Source organism: Pipistrellus kuhlii, unplaced genomic scaffold, assembly GCF_014108245.1.
Source record: "Pipistrellus kuhlii isolate mPipKuh1 unplaced genomic scaffold, mPipKuh1.p scaffold_m20_p_10, whole genome shotgun sequence".
Classification (NCBI taxonomy): domain Eukaryota; kingdom Metazoa; phylum Chordata; class Mammalia; order Chiroptera; family Vespertilionidae; genus Pipistrellus; species Pipistrellus kuhlii.
In genome coordinates, this window is record NW_023425405.1 from 10245205 (window position 1) to 10268462 (window position 23258).

General features: G+C 40.0%; 1 protein-coding gene across 1 annotated transcript in view; it reads right to left on the bottom strand.

The window, feature by feature from the left end:
- GRM8 (glutamate metabotropic receptor 8) overlaps positions 1-23258 on the bottom strand; it is a 702547-nt gene that overhangs the window by 555389 nt on the left and 123900 nt on the right. The window contains exon 3 of the mRNA XM_045576508.1: positions 4488-4704. Within this exon, the coding sequence (XP_045432464.1) occupies positions 4488-4704 (217 nt within the window). The remainder of the gene's footprint in view (positions 1-4487; positions 4705-23258) is intronic.

A 23258-nucleotide genomic window follows, 5' to 3' on the forward strand; every position in this document is an offset into this window, starting at 1 on the left:
TTTCCCCAGGCTGGAACCCTGAATTATCTATTAGATAACCCAATCTACCCAAGTAGTCAGGATTGGGAGAGTAGAATTCTATAACACTCCAAAGGAACTTCAGAACTGGTTATATTACAGGCTTCTCCACTAACAAAATTCGGTCTCATCTTTATTGCTAACCTGGTGTCCTTCTGGTCTAACTCCCACCGCTGTCACTGGAAATTATCTCCCTAAGTACACCCTTCTTCATTATTACCCCCTGTTAATGGGTATTAACTTGTGTTTCCCAACAAGATATGCTGATATCTTAACCCCAGTACCTCAGCATATAACCTTATATGGAAAGAGGTTTGCCACAGATGTAATTAGCATGACCTCATCTTAACTAATTAATCCAACATGACTGGCATCCTTAGAAGAAGAGAATACATAAGAAGAAAGGAGAGAGTAATGTGATGACAAAGGCAGAGGTTTCAGTGTTGTGTCTACAAGCCAATAAATAGCAAACACCAGAAGCTATAGGAGTCAAGGAAGAATTCTCCCCTACAATTTTCAGAAGCAGCATGGCCCTGCTGACACTGTGATTTCAAATTTCCAGCCTCCAGCACTGAGACAATACATTTTTGTTGGGTTATGGCAGCACTAGGGAACTAATACACCCCCTCTCAAGGACACTACTTGATTCTCTGTACCACACACACAATCAGCTATTCCGCTCATAGAAGTTCCTATCCTCTTATGAAAGTATACTTGATATCCTTGAATTTTTCTACAAGAACTTCTACTATCTTCCATCATGAAAATATTTCTCAAGGGGACTGAGGACTCTCCCATGGCCATAAACTCATAGAGAGAAAAGAACACTTGCATTAGCCGGTGTGATTCAGTAGTTAGAAGGTCTAGGGTTCAATTCTCGGTCAAGGGCATGTACCTCAGTCAAGGGTTTGATCCCCAGCCTCTGTCAGGGCTCATGTGGAAGGCAACCAATACATATGTCTCTCTTACATTGATAATTTTCTCATTCTATCACCCTTTCTTCCACCCTCCCTCCCTTACACTTTCTCAAAAAAAAAAAATCAAAGGAAAAAATATCCTCAGATGAGGATTTTTTAAAAGAAGAAGAGAACACTTGGCCACCATCTTAGCTTTCCATTGCTAGGTCTTGCCATTATTCCCATGCCTTTTTTCCCCATGTATATCAATTTTATTTTTTCCAGCTTTGTGGAGGTATAATTGACAACCAAATATTGCATAAATATAAGATGTACAACATGACATTTTGATATGCATAAACACTGTGAAGTGATTACCACAATCAAAATAGTTAACATACCATTACCTCACATAATTACTATTTTGTGTATGTGTGCTGAGAACACTTAAATCAACTCTCTTAATAATTAATTATAGTTACAATTCTGTACATCTGCTACATAACTGAAAGTTTGTGTGCTTTGTCCAACATCTCTCCATTTCTCCTACTTATCAGACTGAGACTGATATTGCAGTGGTCTCTCAACTGTCCCCTTATCTTCCACTTCTCATTTGCACAATCTTAAATCATACACATTCTGATAGATCCCTTGCTCCTCAGCATTCTCCTCCATAGTCTGGCACATAAAAGATAAAATTACCATCCTATGGGGTGAACTATCCACTGGTGTCCATGTTAAGCCTTCTTATTTTGTCTACCATACCTCACTACACAAACTATGCTTCAGTCAAATTGTGCTATTTGCTGATCTCAAACATATTTTGTTGCCTTCTCCAGTGAAAATCCTACAGTAAAGGATGCATTGTGGGGAGATTATAACAGCTAGGGTACCAAGAAGCTATTTGTCTTTATTTGGTCAAATAGCTCCTGTCCCTGTCTCCCTCAGAAGGATCTTGACTTGAGAAGAACCATCACTGGTGTCTCTGTTCATGACCATCACTTACTCATAACTTCATTCAAGATTCATGAAATACACGTGCCCAAGTCTCAGGTTGTGCCAAAATGAAAAATGTTCTAATCAAACCATACAAGCAATTTATCACTAAACAGATTTTCATTTCCATGATTTTGTCTAAATTAATCAGAGCTAAAACAAAGGAAGCCTCAATTTACCTCAAAATTTCTTAGTAATGAATGTTGCTGAAGGAAGAAATTCAGAACAGAGTATAGGAACATTTATAAGAGTTGGGAAATACATAATTTTATTAATAGGCAGACGCTCCAGAAAATAAATTTATTACTTGACTCCTAAGTTAAGATGCTAAAATTTTTGAAAACACACTATTAACATGGTGACAAAGATGTCATGGGTATTATAGTAAGAGAAGCAAATGTTACAGAACTAATGAATTTTCATTAGAGCCATCAGTTCACTTCAGAATGGGTTAAGTTGCTATCATTTGCCATCCCCATTAATATCATTGTCATGTAAAAGGTTTCATTTTCAGCTATTTCTGTTCTAGATAAAATCTTTGTCATTAAAATGAGGAATGATTTTTATATTTAATATATTCCATGGCATACTCTAGTGTGATACTAATTTGGCCTTTTCAGCATTCTGCATATTAATTGACAATCCAGCCTTCCTCCATCCTTAGATAAGTGAGAACGGAAATAGAATGGACAGCCAATCAAGTCTCAGAATACTGAAAGGATCAACATAGAAAAAAACACATTGCACTCATCAGGAGCGTACACAAGGCACTAACATTGTTTTCTCCTATAATAATGGCTAAGATAGAAATGGGAATAATGAGTAGCATCATCTGAATCCTTTTATGTGACAGTGTAACCAAAGTTAGCAATGCTCCATAAAAACTGAAACTAGTACTGCTTTTTTTTTTAGTCAAAAGAATAAAAACTACAATCTCACTTAACTTTTAGAACAATGCATTCTATCAGATTTTCCAACAATTGGGAGATTAGGTCCCATATTTCATTTTTCTTAATCATCTGTTTCATGCACACAAAATGTGTCCTGTAGTTGAAGAGTACATAGGATTGCCACAGAAGACTTGGAATTTCAGTACATACTCTCTCATTTTCCTTTCTCGTGTTGAATTATCATTCTGATGAGAATTGATATCCACTGCATAAATAATGCATTAATCCTAATTCCAGAAGCCATTATTTTCATTTTAGTGAGGATTTCCTCTAAAGACAAACCTGGCCTTCTTATCCAAGAAGGTAATATAACTTGCCAGCATTTAAAGTGTTTTGAATCATTTTTATAGCAATAGTGATATAATTTTTAAATTCCAAACAGCAAATATTATGGCATCGTGGACACTTAACAATAGGTGTGAATAGTTGGTTGATTAAAACAATGAATCCGATCTGTCCATCAACACCAGGCTTTTTCACCTTTTCTAGCTATTATGCAGCAACACCGCACTGGAACAAATTATAAACATACCAAATAATGTGTAAAATAAATTTTCATGTCCTATTGTATGCAAAACAGATCCCAGGCATCTGCAAATCTTTCAAGAGAAGACCTTATTCCAATAATTTATTCCAATAACCCTTTGTCCTTGCTAATTATGGATAAGTCCAAATCACTCTCATGATCTTTTCTGAGTTGAAGTCTCCAAGAAAGACAAGAAATGATCAACATAGCTTCTTCTTTCAAGTTCAAAATAGCCAATAGGCACTTTACTTTTTCCACAAAATATTATGCTTACAGAAAAAGGTATGTAAATTTTATTCAGTAGTTCTTAAGAGTATTTGTTAAGTAACAATAATATAATCTCCTTTCATCGACAAAGATGTGTTGTTGACCAATCAGCAATAAAGTTTGTCCTCTAAGTGTGTTTTGTTTTGTTCTGCTTCTCTCTACATAGGGGAATGGATTTACAACCTCATAAGTGAACATGCACCTGGTGAGACGCCTGTAGAGATTTGGATAAGCACCTTGAAAAAGCCCAGCATGGAATCCATCAGCACCTTATTCTAACCCACATTTTTACAGTTTGCCCTTTATGCCTCTGTAAGCTTCAGTGTTTAAGGTAAGACGAAAAATGCAAGAAGTCAAATCTGACAATCAGAATATCACTGAAGCATAGCCCTGGGGGCTCCTTCAGTATTGTTTTAAAATGATTACCAGTCTTAATCCCTCTGGAGTTTGATGTAAATTCCACTGCTTTTTTTTTAATTTAATGACTTGCTTATGTAAACTTCCATCTAGAACAATCAAAAAGTATGTCATTTATTCAAATTTACAGTGGCTCTTATGCGCTAGCCAACTCCCTTGTCAAAACAGACAACTTTTAAAAATGTCTGCCTGAGTCAGAAGCTCTATTTCCTGAATTAGCACCAAAGTGTCACCTTGATGGACGATGAACAACACAAACATTTATAATAAACCCAGCTTCCCCCTCATTTGGACAGCCCAGGTCACGCATCTGGAGGAGCTGTAATTACTCTATACAGATCAGAAAGTGCTTGGAGGTGATAGGACTCCCACAGCCTGTCACCTCCAAATATGATCACCCGATAAATAAATGCTTACCAATCTCCCTTGAAATCTGAGTGAATGCCTCCACACCACTCTCTCCATAGTTGCCCTCAGAAGCCAGCGTCGACACATAATTCCACCCCAGGGCCGTCACAATGTCCACCATGGCTTGTGCTTGGTAGGAGTCAGGCGGGACCACCCTAGAGAAGAAGTCATACCTGGTGTTGTCACTTAGCTCAGGGGCTGTGGATGCATAGCTGATTTGAGGTATCTGCAAAACAAATGACAGGTCATTTCAGCCCATGAGGAATCATGTGGAATGATGGATTGTCACGAGAGACTGAACAGACAAAGCTATATCAGAAACCTAGATACAGTATCCTGAAGCTGAAATAAGGTTTTATGAGCAACAATGTGATTAGAAAGTCTTTTACATTGGTCTGTAGATTCACTTTCTTTCAGAGTACACTAGAGGCCCGGTGCACAAAATTCATGCATGGGGGAGGGAAGTATGTCCCTCAGCCCAGCCTGCACCCTCTCCAACCTAGGACATCCCTCTCATAATCCAGTACTGCTGGCTCCCAACAGCTCACCTGCTTGCCTACCTGATTGCACCTAACCACTTCTGCCTGCCAGCCTGATCACCCCCTAACCACTCCTCTGCCAGCTTGATCGATGCCTAACTGCTCCCCTGCTGGCCTGATTGCCCCTAACTTCCCTCCCCTTCCAGCCTGGTCGCCCCCAATTGCCTTTCCCTGAAGGCCTTGTCCCTTCCAATTGCCTTTCCCTGCTGACCTGGTCACCCCCAATTGCCCCGGTCACCCCTAACTTCTTTCCCTTGCAGGCCTAGTCACCGCTAACTGCCCTCCCCTGTCAGCCTGGCCACTCATAAATGTTCTCCCCTGTCAGCCTCATCAACCCCAACTTCCCTCCCCTGCTGGCCCGGTCACCCCTAACTTCTCTCCCTTGCAGGCCTGATCACCCCTAACTGACCTCCCTTGCCAGCCTGATCACCCATAAATGTTCTCCCTGCCGGTCTAGTCACTCTCAACTGCCTTCCCCTGCTGGCCTTGTCGCCCACAACTGCCCTCCCCTGCTGGCCATCTTGTGGCAGCCACCTTTGACCACATGGGGGTGACCATCTTGTGTGTTAGAGTGATGGTCAATTTGCATATTACCTCTTTATTATATAGGATTTCTAAGCAGCAAGAAAGAATGTAGTTTTGCTTCAGATTTCATTGTTTCTGAAAGCAAGGCAAAATATTTATGCTTGTTTTTGTTGTGCTTTTTTGTTCTGTATGTGATAAGATCTGTGCAGAAATGAGACAGCAGTGAAGGTATATACATGTGTCAGAAAAGGTCAACCTCTGACAATTTTTAGCTTTAGAACAGAAAGGCTACACAATGACAAACAGAGACTTTAATGTGAGATATGTTTGTACACTTGATGTCATTTCAACTTAAAGATTATATTTTTTGCAAATTATTTTAAATATGTAGCTATGCAAGTCTATTCATTGATTATTAATATTAAAATGTTTTGGGAATAGCCAACTATGTATCTTTTAATAAAAACATTTTTCCAACTTCCCAAAAGAACATTACAAAATAAGAACCCATACAATAATTTCTTTGGGAAAACAGACTTGCCACAAATCTCCCCCTAAAAAACTTTAAAATGCAACATTCATTCATATATCCAAGTGAGGACTTACAATCTAACAGAGGAAAACACTTTGCTAAAGAAGTACAAGGAAGCACATGAAGTCCAGATGGGATACAGAAGATGCCGGGAATCTGTTCAACAGGGCAGGCCAGCGCATCACAGCCATGGGGGCTGCATTCCAAATGCACAGAGTGGGCAACGGCATGGCAGATCCCAGAGACTGCAGCTTTTCAGGTGACAGGGATGTAGAGCACTAGGGGAGGGTTGTCAGGAAATAAAAGTGCAAAGCTAGAGAGAAGCTGGGTGATGGAGGGGAAAGGAAAAGTATGGAAACTATACGTATCTGAAAGACAAGGGAAGATGCAGGTGAGGAGTCTCAGTTGTATGACTTTGGTAACTAGATCCCTGATATTTTCTGTTTACCAAGATAGATTTTTAAAAAAAAGATTTTTCAGACAAAAAAGAGTAATTTTAACTTTTGATTTGTCTCTTTTGAGATTTTTTTTAATAATTTTCCTTTTTTTAAAAAATATATTTTATTGATTTTTTTACAGAGAGGAAGGGAGAGAGATAGAGAGCTAGAAATGTCAATGAGAGAGAAACATCGACCAGCTGCCTTTTGCACACCCCCTACTGGGGATGTGCCCGCAACCAATGTACATTCCCTTGACCGGAATCAAACCTGGGACCTTTCAGTCCGCAGACCGACGCTCTACCACTGAGCCAAACCAATTTTGGCGCTCTTTTGAGATTCTTGTGAGATGAATGAAAGCAACTAAATAGCGGGCAATAATATTGGGAGACCTGGATTTTAAGAGTGTCTTTGAGACTGAAGGTGAAGAAAGGTGGGAACACAGTGGAGATGGTAGTTAGGGCAATTTGGGAGGGTGAGCTGTGCAACTGTGTATCTCATCACTCCTCTGCCACCATGCTGAGGTGTGAAAGTTCAGAGGCCAAAATGACTACAATTCAGGGTGCTTAATTGAAGGTGCAAATTGGGCTCATACAAAAAACAATTAATTTTTTAAAAAATAACAATTTGCTCTCCTGCAGCCAATATCAGTGCCTTGATGTCAGAGAGCCTGCAGTTCCATCGTCCTATACAGGCCTACACACTCTGGGATCCAACCCTCACCTACCACCCCCTGGCCAATGATTCCCAATCCATATAAGGTTTTGATTCTCCTCTTCACATCTGTGTAAAGCTCTCAACATCTGATCTAGAGAGTCTTGTTCCATATAGTGGCTGGGAAGTGACACTGAACTTCTCAAGATTTAAAAAAAAAAAAAAAAAAAAAAAAGGCCTGAGTTACAAAGGAAGAAGTAAAAGAATGTGCTTGGAGCTCTCCATGGTGCTGCAGAGTCCATCCAGCTTCTGTACAACCTGCATCTCTCTCCATTGACTATAGCAATGAGTTAGCCTATTTAACCCCCAATTCTTCCCAGTCCTAATATACTAGTGGGACCAAGTGAACTTGCTTGTTAACACTGTGGGTCTACAAAAAACTAGACTGGCCACCCCTCGACAAGCTGTTCCCTTGATTAGTCTTTGTGTCTTTGTAATACATGACTACTCAGCAAGGACACACCTCCACATGTCTAACCACACACCAAATCTTAGGTCTTTTTCACCTTTTTATGCTTGCTTCTAGAGGACCTTGGAACTAGACAATAGATGACTCAGTGAGATCTACCCCTCACTAGGTAAAACTTTCCCAGAGATGTGCATTTCTGTGTTCCAATGAAATGTATCCAGCAGCTTGACCTTCACTTGGGGAGGAATTCTGTGAAGATGAATGGTGTGTGTGTCCCTTGCCATGCCTTCTCTGTCCTGCTTGCTGCATGTCCTAAGAGGTGCTCTAGGACTGTAGCACCTGGGTCCCTGGTCTCAGGCTTTCAGTGAGTCCCACAGGAGTCAGAGCACTGATTTCCCCCATCTCCTTCCCCACCAACCTGGTGTTTCTCCACCTGAACCCTCATCCACAGCTAAAGCTCTTGCCAGGCTCCAGGGACCACTCTCTACTCTGTCCCTTCATCTCCTGCCATTGCTGCTAGTGCCTGAGTGCTTCCTCATCCTGTGTTGATTTCTTTCCCTGTGTCCACACCTTAAGAATCATCCTTTTGTTGACCTTCCTTGAATTACCTTTTACAGAGGATTATTCAGAGTCCAGTAGCTGAGGAGCTACTCAGAGTCCATCAGTAAAATGCCTTATACAACCCCCACCCTGCCTATAATAATGAGCCACCCCTTTCTAAAAAGGAGCACAATGTGTGAAAATTGAGTGTTTGAACCCAAAACTAATTATCTCAAATTACTACCTTCAGTCAGTCACTTTCAAGGGCTGTTTAATTAGCAGTCAGCACCATGTTTAGGATTAATTAAACAGGTGTAAAGGGGGTATAAAATAAAAGTGCAGACAGAAGATGGTTGTTTGAATAACTGGATAAAGGACTTTCTCCCCAAACTCTTAAAGAGTTTCCTCTTTGCCTATCATCTTGTGGAAAAGTGGTGTGAGAGTATGTGTCTGTGTTTCCACTTGTTCAACATTTGCTGTGTTGCCATCTACAATAATAGACATCAGGGTATATAGATTTTTTTTAAAGACAACTTTTCAAGTTGTCATGAAATCATTCCTCATTCTTATTTTATTGTGGTTGACCACAGAGCATTGGCTCCTTATGCACTTTAGTCTCTGTGCCAGCATCCCCAATATTCCCACCAACCCTCGAATTAAAGCTCTACTGGCAACCCAAGTGGACATCTTTTATAAACCTAGAATATTTCTTTTTCTCTTCCCTATATTAAATCCATCCTAATTAATCCCTTCACCCTGGAGCTTCCCTCTATCAGAAACAATAACTCTAAATAAGGTGGTGGGTGGGGAATAGAAGTAGAGAGGAAAATGAGAGGAAAAAGAAAAGGAGGTGTTAGGGGAAACATTCTGTGTCAGTGCTCCCATCCTTTGGAAGAAGTAACATCCTACATCAAACTCTGTTAACTCCCTCTTGCCCACTCAAAGGATAATATCCAAACTTCAGCCTGGCTCATGGAATCCGGATATCAGACTCTGTTCCATCCTCATTCCAACCCCATGTCTTCCCTGCCAGACCCTGACAGCGCCCTGCCCCTGCTAGCCCCTCTGTTGACTGCCTTTTCTCCCTTGCCTGGAGATCTTCTGCACAAAGCAATGTCTACCTCCCTGGGGAGCTTTCACCAACTCTCTCAGGCACCCTGGCTCCCATAGCCTCCATCATCTGACATTGGGAACCACAATGACTTATGAGCCGCTCAGGAACAAACTCTCTATCAGTTTCCTTGGTATCCCTAGCACCTGGCAGAGGAAAAGCTCAATGACTGTTTGAAGGCAATTTATTAGTTAAAGTGTGGCCAAAAGTTTAGTACAGCCTCTTTCCCACAACTTCCTACCCTGCATTCCACCAAAATACTGTATTCTGTGTCCCTCTCGATCCTTCTTTGCCGTGCTGCATCCACTGTCCTAGGAGGTGCTCTATGGCTGTTGCACCTGGGTCCCTGGCCTCTGGGTTTCAGTGAGTCCAGCCAGTGGGAGGAAATGAGAGAAAGGAGAGGAGGAGACAGGAGTCAGAGCACTGATTTCCCCATCTCCTTCCCCACTACCTGATCCTTCATCCACAGCTAAAGCACTTGCCAGGTTCCAGGGACCACTCTCTACCCTGTCTGTTCAGGTCCTGCCATTGCTGCTAGTGCCTGAGAGTTTCCTCACCCTGTGTTGGTTCCTTCGCTGTGCCCAGACCTTATAAATAGTTCTTGTGTTGTCTTCCTTAAATTACCCCTTGAGTGTGTCAGGGGCCTAATAATATACCCACTCCTACAGGTTTCTGTAGACGGGACATCAGTTGTCATCCTCCCCTGCCCTCAAACTTGCCCTAACCTTAGCCCTCCTCTATCCACTGACCATCCAGCCTGCTCTGCCAATGTCCTTGCATGACTTTTTTTCCTTTCTTTTCTCTTTCAGTGCATTAAAACATCAACTTGCATTATATGAAAACACCTGTCATTTCACTCTTTTTTTCTCTTTAAATTCTATTTTTATTGATTTTTTAGAGAGAGAGGAAGGAAGAGATAGAAAAATCAGTGTGAGAGAGAAATATTGATTGGCTGCCTCCTGTACACTCCCATCCAGGGGTGGAGTCCACAACCCAGGCATGTGCCCTGTCTGAGAATTGGACAACCTTTGAGTGCACGAGGTGACACCCAACCAACTGAGCCACACTGGCCAGGGTTGCTTTTTTTTTTTTTTTTTCATTACTTATCTTCCTTGTGCTAAGGCTTCATAATATGATGTGTGCTTAAAACAAAGGCATATTTCCATAACCCAAATAAAGCATTTTTGAGGCAATTAATTGCCCAACTCAAGATACTCATCACCATACCCTCCTTAAAATTTTCCTTTAGTTTCCACTTTTCTGATTGCCTTAGTTATGAAAAACTCCTCTCCTTCTCTTACTACATTTTCACTTCACCCCACAGAAGAGGGGATTCCTCAACCTTCTTGGGGAGTTCCAAAATGCATATTTTCTACCTAGATCTCCACCTTTTACTTAGGGGAGGTCAGAACTGTATATTTCTTGGGCAAGGGTGCTGACCACCCACCCCAGGCTTCTTTTCTCTACAAGGTAAGACCAGACAGGGCCTCCATGTTAGGGAGGTATCCCACCCTCCTCTCCATATTCCACTGACAACCAGGTGTGTGAGAGGCCTGAAGCCCCGGTCACAGGTTGAATGAGTGGACTCCAAGTTTTCCATGCAGGCAGAGTGGGCCCCTAGGTTGAGTCGTGGTATGGGAGCAGGAAGCACAATTTTTACCTCAAGTCTACACTGAATCCTTTCCAATACAGTCTTGAACGGACAGTCGCATGTCTGGGGAGTTATTTGATGTTTGCTCAACTGCTAGTAAAACAAATTCCTTGATCCACATTTAGCTATTCTGTAAATCTTGGACTTATAAACTCTGAGAAAGTCCAAAAGTCTATTTCTTGGAGCTCAAGAAAGCGGAAGTTCTATTTCAAACAAAGAAACTCATTTATAGCCACTTGAGTATTTTTATAAATGTGTGTGTGTACAAATATAGGTTTCTACAAATATAAATGTATATGTTTTCTAAGAAAATATATTTTAAATAGAAGTTGTTGTTCTCTAGAGCTCTCTACTTCTAGACAGAACCTAGATTTTTGCTTAGGGCTTGGCCACTCAGGAGAAGACTAAATTTTCCAACTCTTCCTTCCAGCTATGGTCATTAACATGGTGGTGAATGTAATTTCTGAAAAGTATCCTTAAAGGGAAAAGACATGCCTTTTTCAAGACCCACTGGCAAGAACTAGGACATAATGTCTAGAGTTCCATTTGCCACCTCAGGCCATGCCCTACGGATGGCAGAGCAAAACGCCACCCTGCAGTTAAAGGCATTGTAATCTCTGAATTTCTACAACCACCTAATCAGTCTTCCTATTTTAAGTCTTGCCCCTCTCAGATCCGTTTCTACACCAGTAACTGAACTGATCTTAAAAAAGAAAAATCAGTTCATATCAAAATCTTGCTCAAAGCACTTCACTCATTTCTCCATTGCTCTTAAAGTGGAGGAATTTGCTCTTAAATAAAGCCCACTTCTTGCCCAGGACCCTTTGATTTGGCACCTGGCCACCTTTCCCCTCTCACCTGCTCCAGCCCCCAGGCTTCCTTCCAGTTCCCTGATTTGGCCACGCCCCCTTTCTTCCTCACACCTCATGCCTATTGCATGTTTTTCCCAAATCCTTCCAAGCTTCTCATCCTTCATCCTCACCTCAAATGTCTACTCTTCAAACAGGTCTTCCCTGATTACCCCACCTAACATGGTCTCCCTACCCACAATAGTAAATCATTACCCTACTTATTTCCTTCATTACATTGATAATCTATGTTAACTTGTGTCTTATGTTTCCCCTACTAAAATGTAGATCCTACAGGGATCTTCTTTGTGTTGTTTACAAATGTAACATGGGCTTCTAGCACATAGTAGGGATTCAATAAATATTCATTGAAAAAAATTGGTCCATCAATCAAGGATACCTTTTATTATTTTCCTCTATGCATTGCAATTTTGAAAGATTTTTCTACAAAACTATTTAAACAAAAAGTCACTCATTTCTCATTTCTGCATTAAAAAAAAAAAAAAGCTACTCATTTGCTAAAGCTTCTGATCAGCATGAGATATGTTGTTGCCTAGCTGAGGTGACAGAATTCCACTCCAAATCAAGTAAGGGCCATTTCAGTCACATCCATGCAGACACATCGTACTGAAGCACACAGCTGCCATGGAGCTCTTTGAAATGCTAAACATGGCCAGGAAAACTTCATAACGACCTTGCCAAACACTTTGACAGCTCATGGCCTTCAATCTGTCTCTAGAGAAGAATAAAAATTACATTTCTAAATAAGGACCAAAGTTACAGATTCTTTCATCTTTATCTGTGCGATGGACATTCTAGACAGGGCCACAAGTTCTTCTCTCTCCCTCACACAGGCCGTGTTTCTCTTTTGCTGCCAGAGTGTGACTGTTCTTGACCGGGAGGATGAGATGAAGTGTAATTGAGATGTGAAGAGGCAGAAGGACTTAAGACACCATAATTACTCAATCAGTGTCCAAGAAGGTTCTGGTTCCACTCCAACTGCCTTTAAAAAAAAAAAAATTAAAAGCTGGGAGCCAGGTGGGATACCATTCTCTCTGATAGAGAGGCAACAAGCAACTCAGCCCACACAGCACACTTATTTGATACCCCTAATACCAGGAAGTATCACCAAAAATCCTTTGATCCTCCTTAGGATCAAAGGAGCTTATTTGCATTCTTTTCTTTTTTATTTCTTTATTGATTAAGGTATCACATACTTGTCCTCAACCCCCAATTCCAATCCTCCACCCCTCCCATTCATCCAACTGCCTTTTTTAAGGCTTCCTGCTGTTTTGTATTAAAACACTGTGGGACACTTGAAACTTTTGGTGTTTGCTCTAAATGGCACCAATCTTGCATCCATTTCCCACAGTTTATGGTTTGCGAAAGATCTTTAGGAAGTCAAGATACCCCTCATGAGCAATGAGCCACCTAAAGCACATCTCAGAAGAAGCCTCTTAGAATCAGGGTAAATTTAAGATTTCCTGTAAGAAACTTGCACACATCTGAAGACAGGTTTGCAGACAGAAGACAATTTAGATGAGTGACTCACATCAATCCCTGCCAAAAAAAGGTGTTTGTTCTTCATTTATCTTTGCAAACAACCCTGTCCACTGGTTGTAAAACTTACTGGTGCAGGGTGGCAGAGTGGGATGGGCATGCTATTCAATAGCATCATTGGTGCTCTCCAGCGGATAAGCTTGAAGCTGTGCTCTTTCCCCAGGGGGTAGCACTTGCCTGAGCACTCCTTCAGTGTTATTGGCCTTAGCAACAGCAGCCATCACTACCATAGCTTCTGCCACCTGGTCCTGGGATGGATTTGTTGTTGCTACAGAACTATTTCCAGAGGGAAGGATGATTATAGCCACTAACTTTGTCTTTGCAGTCTTGACTGTTCTCTTGTATTGAAACTACCCTGTTTCCCCAAAAATAAGACAGTGTCTTATATTAATTTTTGCTGCCAAAAATGCGCTAGGTCTTATTTTCAGGGGATGTCTTATTTTTCCATGAAGAAGAATACGGTACACGTTTATTGTTGAATGAAAATAAAGGAAATTTATTACCTGTATACAGTACGGTAGTACGGTAGTTGTCAACACAAACCAGACAAACTGTGAATCCTACTAGAACCTGTTGTCTGGATAGCTGTCCCCCAGGGCCACACACAAGGCAAACAAGAGAAGGTAGATGGAGGGGCAGGCAGACATCTGTCCAGCATCCCATTTATGATTGACCATTAGACACTTTAAATGCATCGATGAATGGCTGCACAGATCTCCAGTTTCCTGCGTGATGTTGCTGTTTTTATAACTTGATCTCAATACTTTTGGCAGGATATCTACACTAGGACATTTTGGTTTGGTTATGGGACATTCCAACCCTAAAACTAGGTCAACTAATTAGAATTTCTATGGAAAATAAAATAATATCCTTTTTTAAAAAAAAAGAGTGTAATGATTTTAATCAAATTGGTAATGATATTTGACTTCTCACCTGTTTATTTAAAATGAAAGACAAGTAATAGTAATCTGTGAACATGAAAGAATTTACATGTCAACAAACATAATTACACCCAATAAAATTAATAAACTTTTTTTTTTTTTTTTACATCTCCTAATGACATTTTACAATGAGAAAGCACAGCAGCTCCTAAGGGAAAGAGTTGTTTTAATTGATCAGGTTGCTAGTAGTGGGGTAATTTTTTTTTAATATATTTTATTGATTTTGTACAGAGAGGAAGGGAGGGAGATAGAGAGTTAGAAACATCGATGAGAGAGAGTCATTGATCAGCTGCCTCCTGCACACCCCCTACTGGGGATATGCCCGCAACCAAGGTACATGCCCTTGACCGGAATCGAACCCAGGACCTTTCAGTCCCCAAGCCAACGCTCTGTCCATTGAGCCAAACCGGTCTCGGCTAGTGGGATAATTTTTAAGCCTAACTACCCTGCATATATTTATTCAAAAGTTCTAATAGAAAGTTGGGTTTAAAACCTTCACTTTGTAAGGAAGAGACTTTAATATTTTAACTAATTGTATAGTTTCCTTAGTTTCTCCTGATCTTTAATTTTCCTTTTTTTTTAAAAAAAAAAAAAAAGGGGGGGGGGACACTATTTTGGTACTTTCCTTGCATTTCAGAACTCTGTGATTTCTAAAAAATGATAACCAGTACCTATGCAATGTTACAGCCAAATTAAAAAGGTTAATTCAATACACGTACTTTTTCTGATTAGAGGTTAAATTAAATGTAATGTATTTTTAATGGTTACTTTTCGATGAATTCATTCAACACATTAGCTCCCACTATGTGCCAGACACCATGGCAGGCCCTGAGGATAGGGCAGCAAACAACACATGGTCCTCCCACCCCCACCATCCGTATAGTCAGATGGAAAGGACAGGCATTCGGTAAGCAATCACCCAAATAAACATGTGACAGCAGTGGCAATGACTGCTGGGAAAGAGAAATATGGGCTCCTAGAAGCCGGTAACTCATCTGATCTGGGGGGACTGGGAAGGCTTCCCTGGGGAAGTAACATGAAGCTAACACATGAAAAACAGAGGAAAGGGAATGAACACCCCACACCGGCCACACATTGCCTCTCACTTCAGTCTTCCTTCAGGTGTGTCAATGGCCCAGTGTGTAGAAGGGAGGAGGAGGGGTGATTGACGGACAGGTGCTTTCTCTTAAAAACTTGCCGCAGCTCTGAATAATATTAAAGTAAAGACCACCATTCCCTGTGCTTCTTACCCAAAGCATTTTGAAGTAGAATATGCATAATTTGGGTTCTCATATTAGAACTATTTAAGAAAAACAACTGTGTAACTATCAGCAGGAAATGCATTGTGTTCTCATGGGTCCTGAGGTTTGTAAGGGTCAGGAAAAATGAACCAATGAAAGGGCAGGAGGGGGTGAGAAAATGAATGAATCCAGCAGACACTAAGCCCATAGAAGAGAAACAACTTTAAAAGGCGAGAACCCAGCAAAAAATAAATGTGTACTTTATATTATTTATAAGCTAGTTGTTTCCTTGGGAAAGTAAAAAGTGATTGAAAAGTAAAAGGAAACTTCCATTTTTACTCAGGCTGTGAATGCTTCTTCGCATACGGTTTCAAAAGACGTGAGAAGCAGGTTAGAATTAACTCGGGAGAAGAATAACGTGGCCCCTTTTTTATGAGATAATATACATTTTCGGCATCTCTCAGGAAGAGGAGAGAGAAATAAATGGATCTGTCCACCTCTAAAAACCCTGCTCAGCTGACCCAGCGTCCCAGAGGGACAAGGAGAATGTCATTAGCTGGTCTTATTATTTTTAACTACTACTGCCAGGATTCTACTGCATCCTGAATAAAGATACTTCTTTGATGCCTTCTGAAGAAAGTTCTAAGCAGCTTGGGATTTCAAAATAAAATCTATCTCTAAGTATTTTTTAAGGTAGGAAAAAGTTTGCCATGACTTGCTTAGAACAGTCAATTTTTTCTATAAAGAGGTTTCAGTGGGATTTTTTTACTTGGGTACAAAAATATACTCAGTTACCATTTGTTATATTAGGGGGGAAAAACACACAAAATGATGCTGGGGCACATTCTTTAGCATCATTTGCTAAATAAGCCACTTAACATGTTAACTTTCCCGCCCACTCAGTCCCATCACTGCTGACTTCAAACTAACACCTAGCATTTAATGTTTCTCTTCTGCTGATTCCCGTGCAGTGCAATCACAACTGCGGTTCAATTTTCCCCCCAAGCAAGTCAGCACTAAAACATTAAAAAATGTGCTTTGCTTTCCTCCCACATGATACACTGCTGTATGACTTTGGCCTGCTTTGTCTGCTCCTCATCTTTCTTGATCTTTCCTTGGCCAGGTGAGCCACAATGAATGAAGATATTTTTTTTAATTAAATTTGGGTTCAGGTTTCCTTGAGAGGAAAAAAATCGCCCGTGTGTTTTGGTATGCAGGAGAATTCATTTTGCAGAAGATCAACTTACCAGCATTGACTACAGTTGCTGTGGTAACAAAGTTTTCTCTACAGCCTTGCAGCTCAGTGCTGCCAGCAAACCCACAGCATCAGCACCACCTGGGAGCCTCTTAGAACGCGGGGCCTCAGCCCAGACGCACTGAATGAGAGAATCTGCATTTTAACAAGTTCTCCAGGTGATTCATGGGCACAATAAAGTTGGAGGAGCACTGCGCTTGTCTTTAAAGCATTGAATGCATACTCAGGAGCCCTGTATTTTCTTTTGAAAATTTTCCAAATCACATGCAAAGGCTTATTTTGGTCGGTCTAGATGTCCTCATGAGGAAATGTAAAAGTTTCAAGTTCACTTTCTGAGGAAGTTGGTGCATTGAACATGATGTGCACTTCCCCTGAGGGGAGCAACATCTCCTGATAGCTGGAAGTTTTTTTTTTCAAAAATATTCCCCGAGTCAAAAACTATAATCATACTTTAAGTGTATTGTGTTTCAATTCTTGCATCCGATGCTGGCATGAAGTTTATTTTTAGTGTCATGGCGAATGACTAGTGAATCTCTCACCTACTGTGTTGAGTCAGTAAGAGGTTTTTTAATATGTTTCTTACTTATTTGGAGATAATATATGACTCTCTGGAAAATAAAAATGTGACAAAGGCCGCATGACTGAGTATCAAGATAAGATGCAATATACAATGTCATTAATATATTCCCTACAGTATTCATATGCAAGATAAGTTAGTGAGATATTCATTTTTATCTGATTCTTGTTGCTGTAGGCAACCCGTGAAAAATATTTTTCTTCTTTCTCTTGTGTGTGTATGTGCATGTGCATGTGCCTGTGTGTGTGTGTGTGTGTGTGTGTGTGTGTGTGTGCACCCTCCACAAGAGCAAGCTTGTGTGCCCCAGAGAATGAACAGTCCTCATATTCCGAAGCCGAAGCCTATAGACACTCTACAGCTGAATTATCTACAGAAGGAAGATCACACAGGGTTGGAGGAGGAGGATTTGTAAATGGAGAGAAAATGGTGCCCCATCAGGGACTGGGAATAGTGAAGATATTCATTTTGCTCCTTTCCAGTGCCTCGGAATCTAGAAACCTCATCAAGGAAGCCTCTTCCTATGCTTGCCAAGGAAGGAATGGAGGGAGTTGGCTCCTTTAATAGCCCCTGGGGGCTGCGGTGAGCATCTCTACAGCGCACATCTCTGCAGCATGGGAAACAAGGATGGACTTTCTTGACACTCTAGTCAATGGGGCTCAAGGCCAGAGTTATCTAATACAGAAGAAAAAAGTTTCTTGCACTCGAATTTTGAAGATCAAATTCATCTCTTATACCCACTCCCTGTCAGAGGGTGGGCTTGAGAGCTGACTCTGGGATACACTGTTCTTTTTTAGTAGAAGCCAAGAAAGTACTTTGTACACAATACATGACCACATGTGTTATTGATTAACTGCCTCCTAGTGACAGTAAAACAACTCAGAATTTCTGACTTATAATATCTGCAGACTACCTGGTAACACTGCTTCTCAAATGCTTCCCACATTTTTTGGTGCTTAAATGAAAATACACTTTACTTTTTTATGAAGAGCTAACTCCTCTTTCATAGACCATAACTTAGATATATGAAGACATTTATTGTCTTTCCAATCCTCTCTAATTTTCTAAATAGTCTAAATATGTAAATGTTTGCATAATGGTTTTCCAGAGACTGTATGCAAATATCATTGGGCCCTCTTTAAAAACAAAGAAGCATCGGAAAACAAAACAAAGCAAAAAACCTTCCAGACACTTCTGTCTTTAACAAAAAAATACTATTTTAAACTTTCACTTGATGAGAAATCCCTCTTTTAGATGCCCTTTACTTTTTTTAATTCTAAGAAATAAAATTTGAGACCATTTAAAGCAGCTCAAGATAGCATTTAAGAATATAACCTACTGCCCTAACCGGTTTGTCTCAGTGGATAGAGCATCAGCCTGTGTGGACTGAAAGGTCCCAGGTTCAGTTCCAGTCAAGGGCATGTACCTTGCATGCAGGCACATCTCCAGTAGGAGGTGTGCAGAAGGCAGCTCATTGGTGTTTTTAACTCTCTATCCCTCTCCCTTTCTCTCTGTAAAAAGTCAATAAAATGTATTTAAAAAAAAAAGAATATAATATATAATCTACCTTAAACTGGGATGAATAATACTGAAAATGTAGACCTTTTTCTTTAACAAACAAGTAGAGAATGGGACAACAGAGGGATTCAAGGTGGCAACTATTCTCAGAAGAAATACTTGGTGAGAAACCAAGGAAAGAAGTAAGGCTAAAGATTGAGAAGACAATGAGTGGAGATAGGATTGGAGCTCGAGGATTCAACATCAGAAACAGGAAAAGAAACCAGGAAAGAGGGCGGACGTAGAAGTCTTTATAGCAGGCACAGAATAGGCAAGACGCTACTGATTTCTCTCAGTTTTCCATTCTTGCTAATCCTCTCCAGCCATCTTTCTGAACTGGTGTAGACATTGTTCATGGTGGTCTCATTCCACCCATACTAATCTCCTGGATCCCCCAGTCCTTTCATGACTAAACATCAGCCAGGTGTTATAATCAATCAGTTCTGTATTATCTACAGAAACATAACTGCTTTATTCTGTCCATAGTTTCTGATGAAACTTTACTAAATTTTCTTTAAAAATTCTTCAGACCTGCCAAAACCGGTTTGGCTCAGTGGATAGAGCATCGGTCTGTGGACTCAAGGGTCCCAGGTTCAATTCCGGTCAAGGGCATGTACATTGATTGTGGGCACATCCCCTGGTGGGGGGGAGAGGTGCAGGAGGCTGCTGGTCCATGTATCTCTCTCATCGATGTTTCTAGCTCTCTATCTCTCTCCCTTCCTCTCTGTGAAAAATCAATAAAATATATTTTAAAAAATAAAAATAAAAATAAAAATTCTTCAGATCTATGTCAACATAGTGTTAGTATTCAACCTCCTGAGGAGTTTTCTGGGTATAATCTGAAACTGTCCCCCATCCACAAAGGGCATGAAGGGGCCAAAGAAAGAGGCGGACCACTCCAGATTGGAGGGTGGCAGTTTTTAATACACAAGAGAACTTATAACAAGGCTTGTGTTGAGCAGTCATGAAACCAGTAATTTTCCACACACACCCACCAAGTCTTAAAAGTTATACAGTGTCACATATACTGTCCAGATGGTCTCAACAACACACTGCTTCCTCAAGGCTGTGTCCTTGAAAGTGGCTCCCTCTGTGGAAACGTGGGGAGAAGGCACATTCCAAGCACAGGGGTGGGGCTGAGGAGCCGCCATCGCCCAGTCCAGTTCTGGGGTTAACTGTCACATCTTCTCAATTACCTCCTGCAGTATTTTTCAAACATTTTATAAGAAGCATCTTTTTATTCGCCATAAGAAATAGACACCATCGCCAAAACCGGTTTGGCTCAGTGGATAGAGTGTCGGTCTGCGGACTGAAGGGTCCCAGGTTTGATTCCGGTCAAGGGCATGTACCTTGGTTGCGGTCACATCCCCAGTAGGGGGTGTGCAGGAGGCAGCTGGTCGATGATTCTCTCTCATCGATGTTTCTAACTCTCTATCCCTCTCTCTTTCTCTCTGTAAAAAAAATCAATAATATATATATTTTTTAAAAAAAAGAAATAGACACCATCCGTTAAAGAGAGCTCTCAATTTCCCACCACCAAACCGACAAACCGGACTTCCTGGACACCCATTCTCTCTCCTCTCCCATTACAAGAAAATATATCGTTTTTTCTAAGATCAAGCCTCAACTTATAACACACAGCACCCTATCTGCTCTTGACCCTAAAGGTTATCACCTCTCTCTCAAATCATTAAGTTCATACTCTCAGACGGGTCCTTTCTGCCAACTTTTCTATGTATACAGCCTCTCTTATTTAAAAAGAAAACACTTTTAAAAGAAAGAAAAAAGGAGACCATTTCTAAAGCTCTCATCCAGCTTCTGCTCTCAAGCCTCCACTTTACAACTAAACTTTTAAAAATCATAAACCTACCCTCTCTCCAGTGTCTTACCTCCCACTTTCTCCTCAGCATTAAATATTGCTTTTGTCCCAACGCTCTTCTGAAACTGTTCCAGGCAAGGCCACTAAGACTTTTCACATCATTAATCCACAGGCCAAATGTTAGTCCTCATTTCACTTAAACAACATCATTAAAATCTTGACAATTCTTTCCCTGGCTCTCTGGGTTTTGTTTTGTTTTGTTTTGTTTTGTTTTGTTTTTCCTGTCTCTAGATGTTCCTTCTTTGTCATCTCTTCTGGTTCATCGATCTCTGCCTGGAATTTAAAGGTGTAGCCTCAAGCCCAAATTTCTTCATGTACTTTCATTCTCACAAGGTGATAGCATCCAATCATGCCTAGAACTTTGATTACCATCCATATTACTAAAATTCCCAAATTTATCTCATCAACCTATAATTCTTCTTTAAAATACAAATCTAACACCAATAGGACAATGGACCTCCATTTAGACTTTTCAAACTTACCTTAAATTCAATATGATCAAATCTGAATACACAGACTCATGCTTCTGGCCATGATGGTGCTAGATGTACTTCCCCCAACACTCTATAAACAACTAGAAACCTCAACAAAATATATAGAATAACTATTTTTAAACAATGTGATAGCTGAGCTGAGCCTTATGATTGTCCTGGCTTTCTATATGAAAGAACCTTCTGGACTGTGGAGTAGGAAGGGTCATTTCAAGCAGAACAAGGTGAGCCCATGGAATTGAGAAGACAGAGTTTAAAGAAGCTAAAGTGACAGGACTTTGTTGAAGGAGCAGAGAAGAGGAAGCCATGCAGAGAAAGGGCCCAGATCCCGCAGAGGCTGCCCCTGGACTCTGTTGCTAAGTTCTCAGTTCGTTGTACGCTTTAAATTTATTACAATTTTGTTTGTCCATTATACCTCAGTAAAAGTGAAGAAAAAAATTCACCTGAATAGAAAACTACAGAGAGTTGAAAAGTAAAAAGATAAAAAAATATGTACTATAGAAACACTAATCATAAGGAAGCTAAAATAGTGATAGCTAAACAAAGGAGATTTTCTGAAATAAAGACAGACATTTCATACTGATAGAAACATAGTAAGAAAACATAATTCTACATTTGTAGGAAACCAAGTATAGCATATAAAGATAAATGAGGCAAAACCGGACAAATCTCAAAGGAGAAGCATATAAATCTATACTTATAATTGGAGATTTTACCACTCCTATTCCAGAAATTGATGGAACCAGACATAGAAAATCAGTTCAAACATAGAAGCTTTGAACAAGACTATCAACCAAGTTGACTTAAATCACATTTATAAAATGCTCTGCTCAAAAACAGCAGAATACATTCTTTTGAAGTGAATATAAAGTATTGATAAAGATAGACTACATGTTGGATCATAAAATACGTTTTAAAAATTTTTTAAGAATTAATGCTATATCAAGTCTATTGTCTGACCACAATGATATTAAATTAGAGATTAATAATGGGCAGATATATGGTTAATTCCTCAAATTATTCAATATTTAAATGCACACCTTAAATTATCAATGGGTCAAAGACTAAGTCTTTGAAAATTGAATTAAATAAAACTAATAACACCACAGATAATAATCCTGGGGATGCAGATACAGCAGTGCAAAGAGGAATTCATAGCTTTAAATGCTTACATTAGAAAAAAATAAAACGACTGCCTCAAATTAATTAAGTTTTGGCCTTATATTGCTATAGAAAAATAAAAGGAAGAAAAGAAATAACAAGGATATGAGCAGAAATCAAATCTTTGAGTAGAAACATAGAAATCAAACAATAAAGACAATCAATGAAATAAAAAATTACTCCTTATTGCTGAGGCTGGTTTGGCTCAGTGGTAAAATGTCGGCCTGCGGACTGAAGGGTCCTGGTTTGATTCCATTCAAGGGCATGTACCTTGGTTGCGGGCACATCCCTGGTGGGGGGTGTACAGGAGGCAGCTGATAGATGACTCTCTCTCATCGATGTTTCTAGCTCTCTGTCTCTCTCCCTTCCCCTCTGTAAAAAATCAATAAAATATATATATTTTAAAAAACTACTCTTTTTTAAAGCTCAATAAAGTTTATAAACTCTAGCAATACTCATCAAGAAGAAAAAAATAAAACATCAATTACCCAATATCAGGAATGAATTAAGGACATCATTACAGACCTCACAGTTATAAATGAATAATAAATAAATATTGAGGGGACAAATTATTTTTTTAATTTGAATAGCAAAACATATATTGAAGAAATTTAAATTATAATGTAAAACTTTGCCATACAGAAAGCTTTCCCCCTAAGAGTGTGTACAGGCAAATATGTCAATCTCACTTCTACTTAGATCTATATGCTTCATTGGTAAGTTCTTTTAAGCATTTAAGAAAGAAAACAATTCTACACTAACACTTGCAAATAAAATGGAGGGAAAAGGTACTTATTTTATGAGGACAACATTAT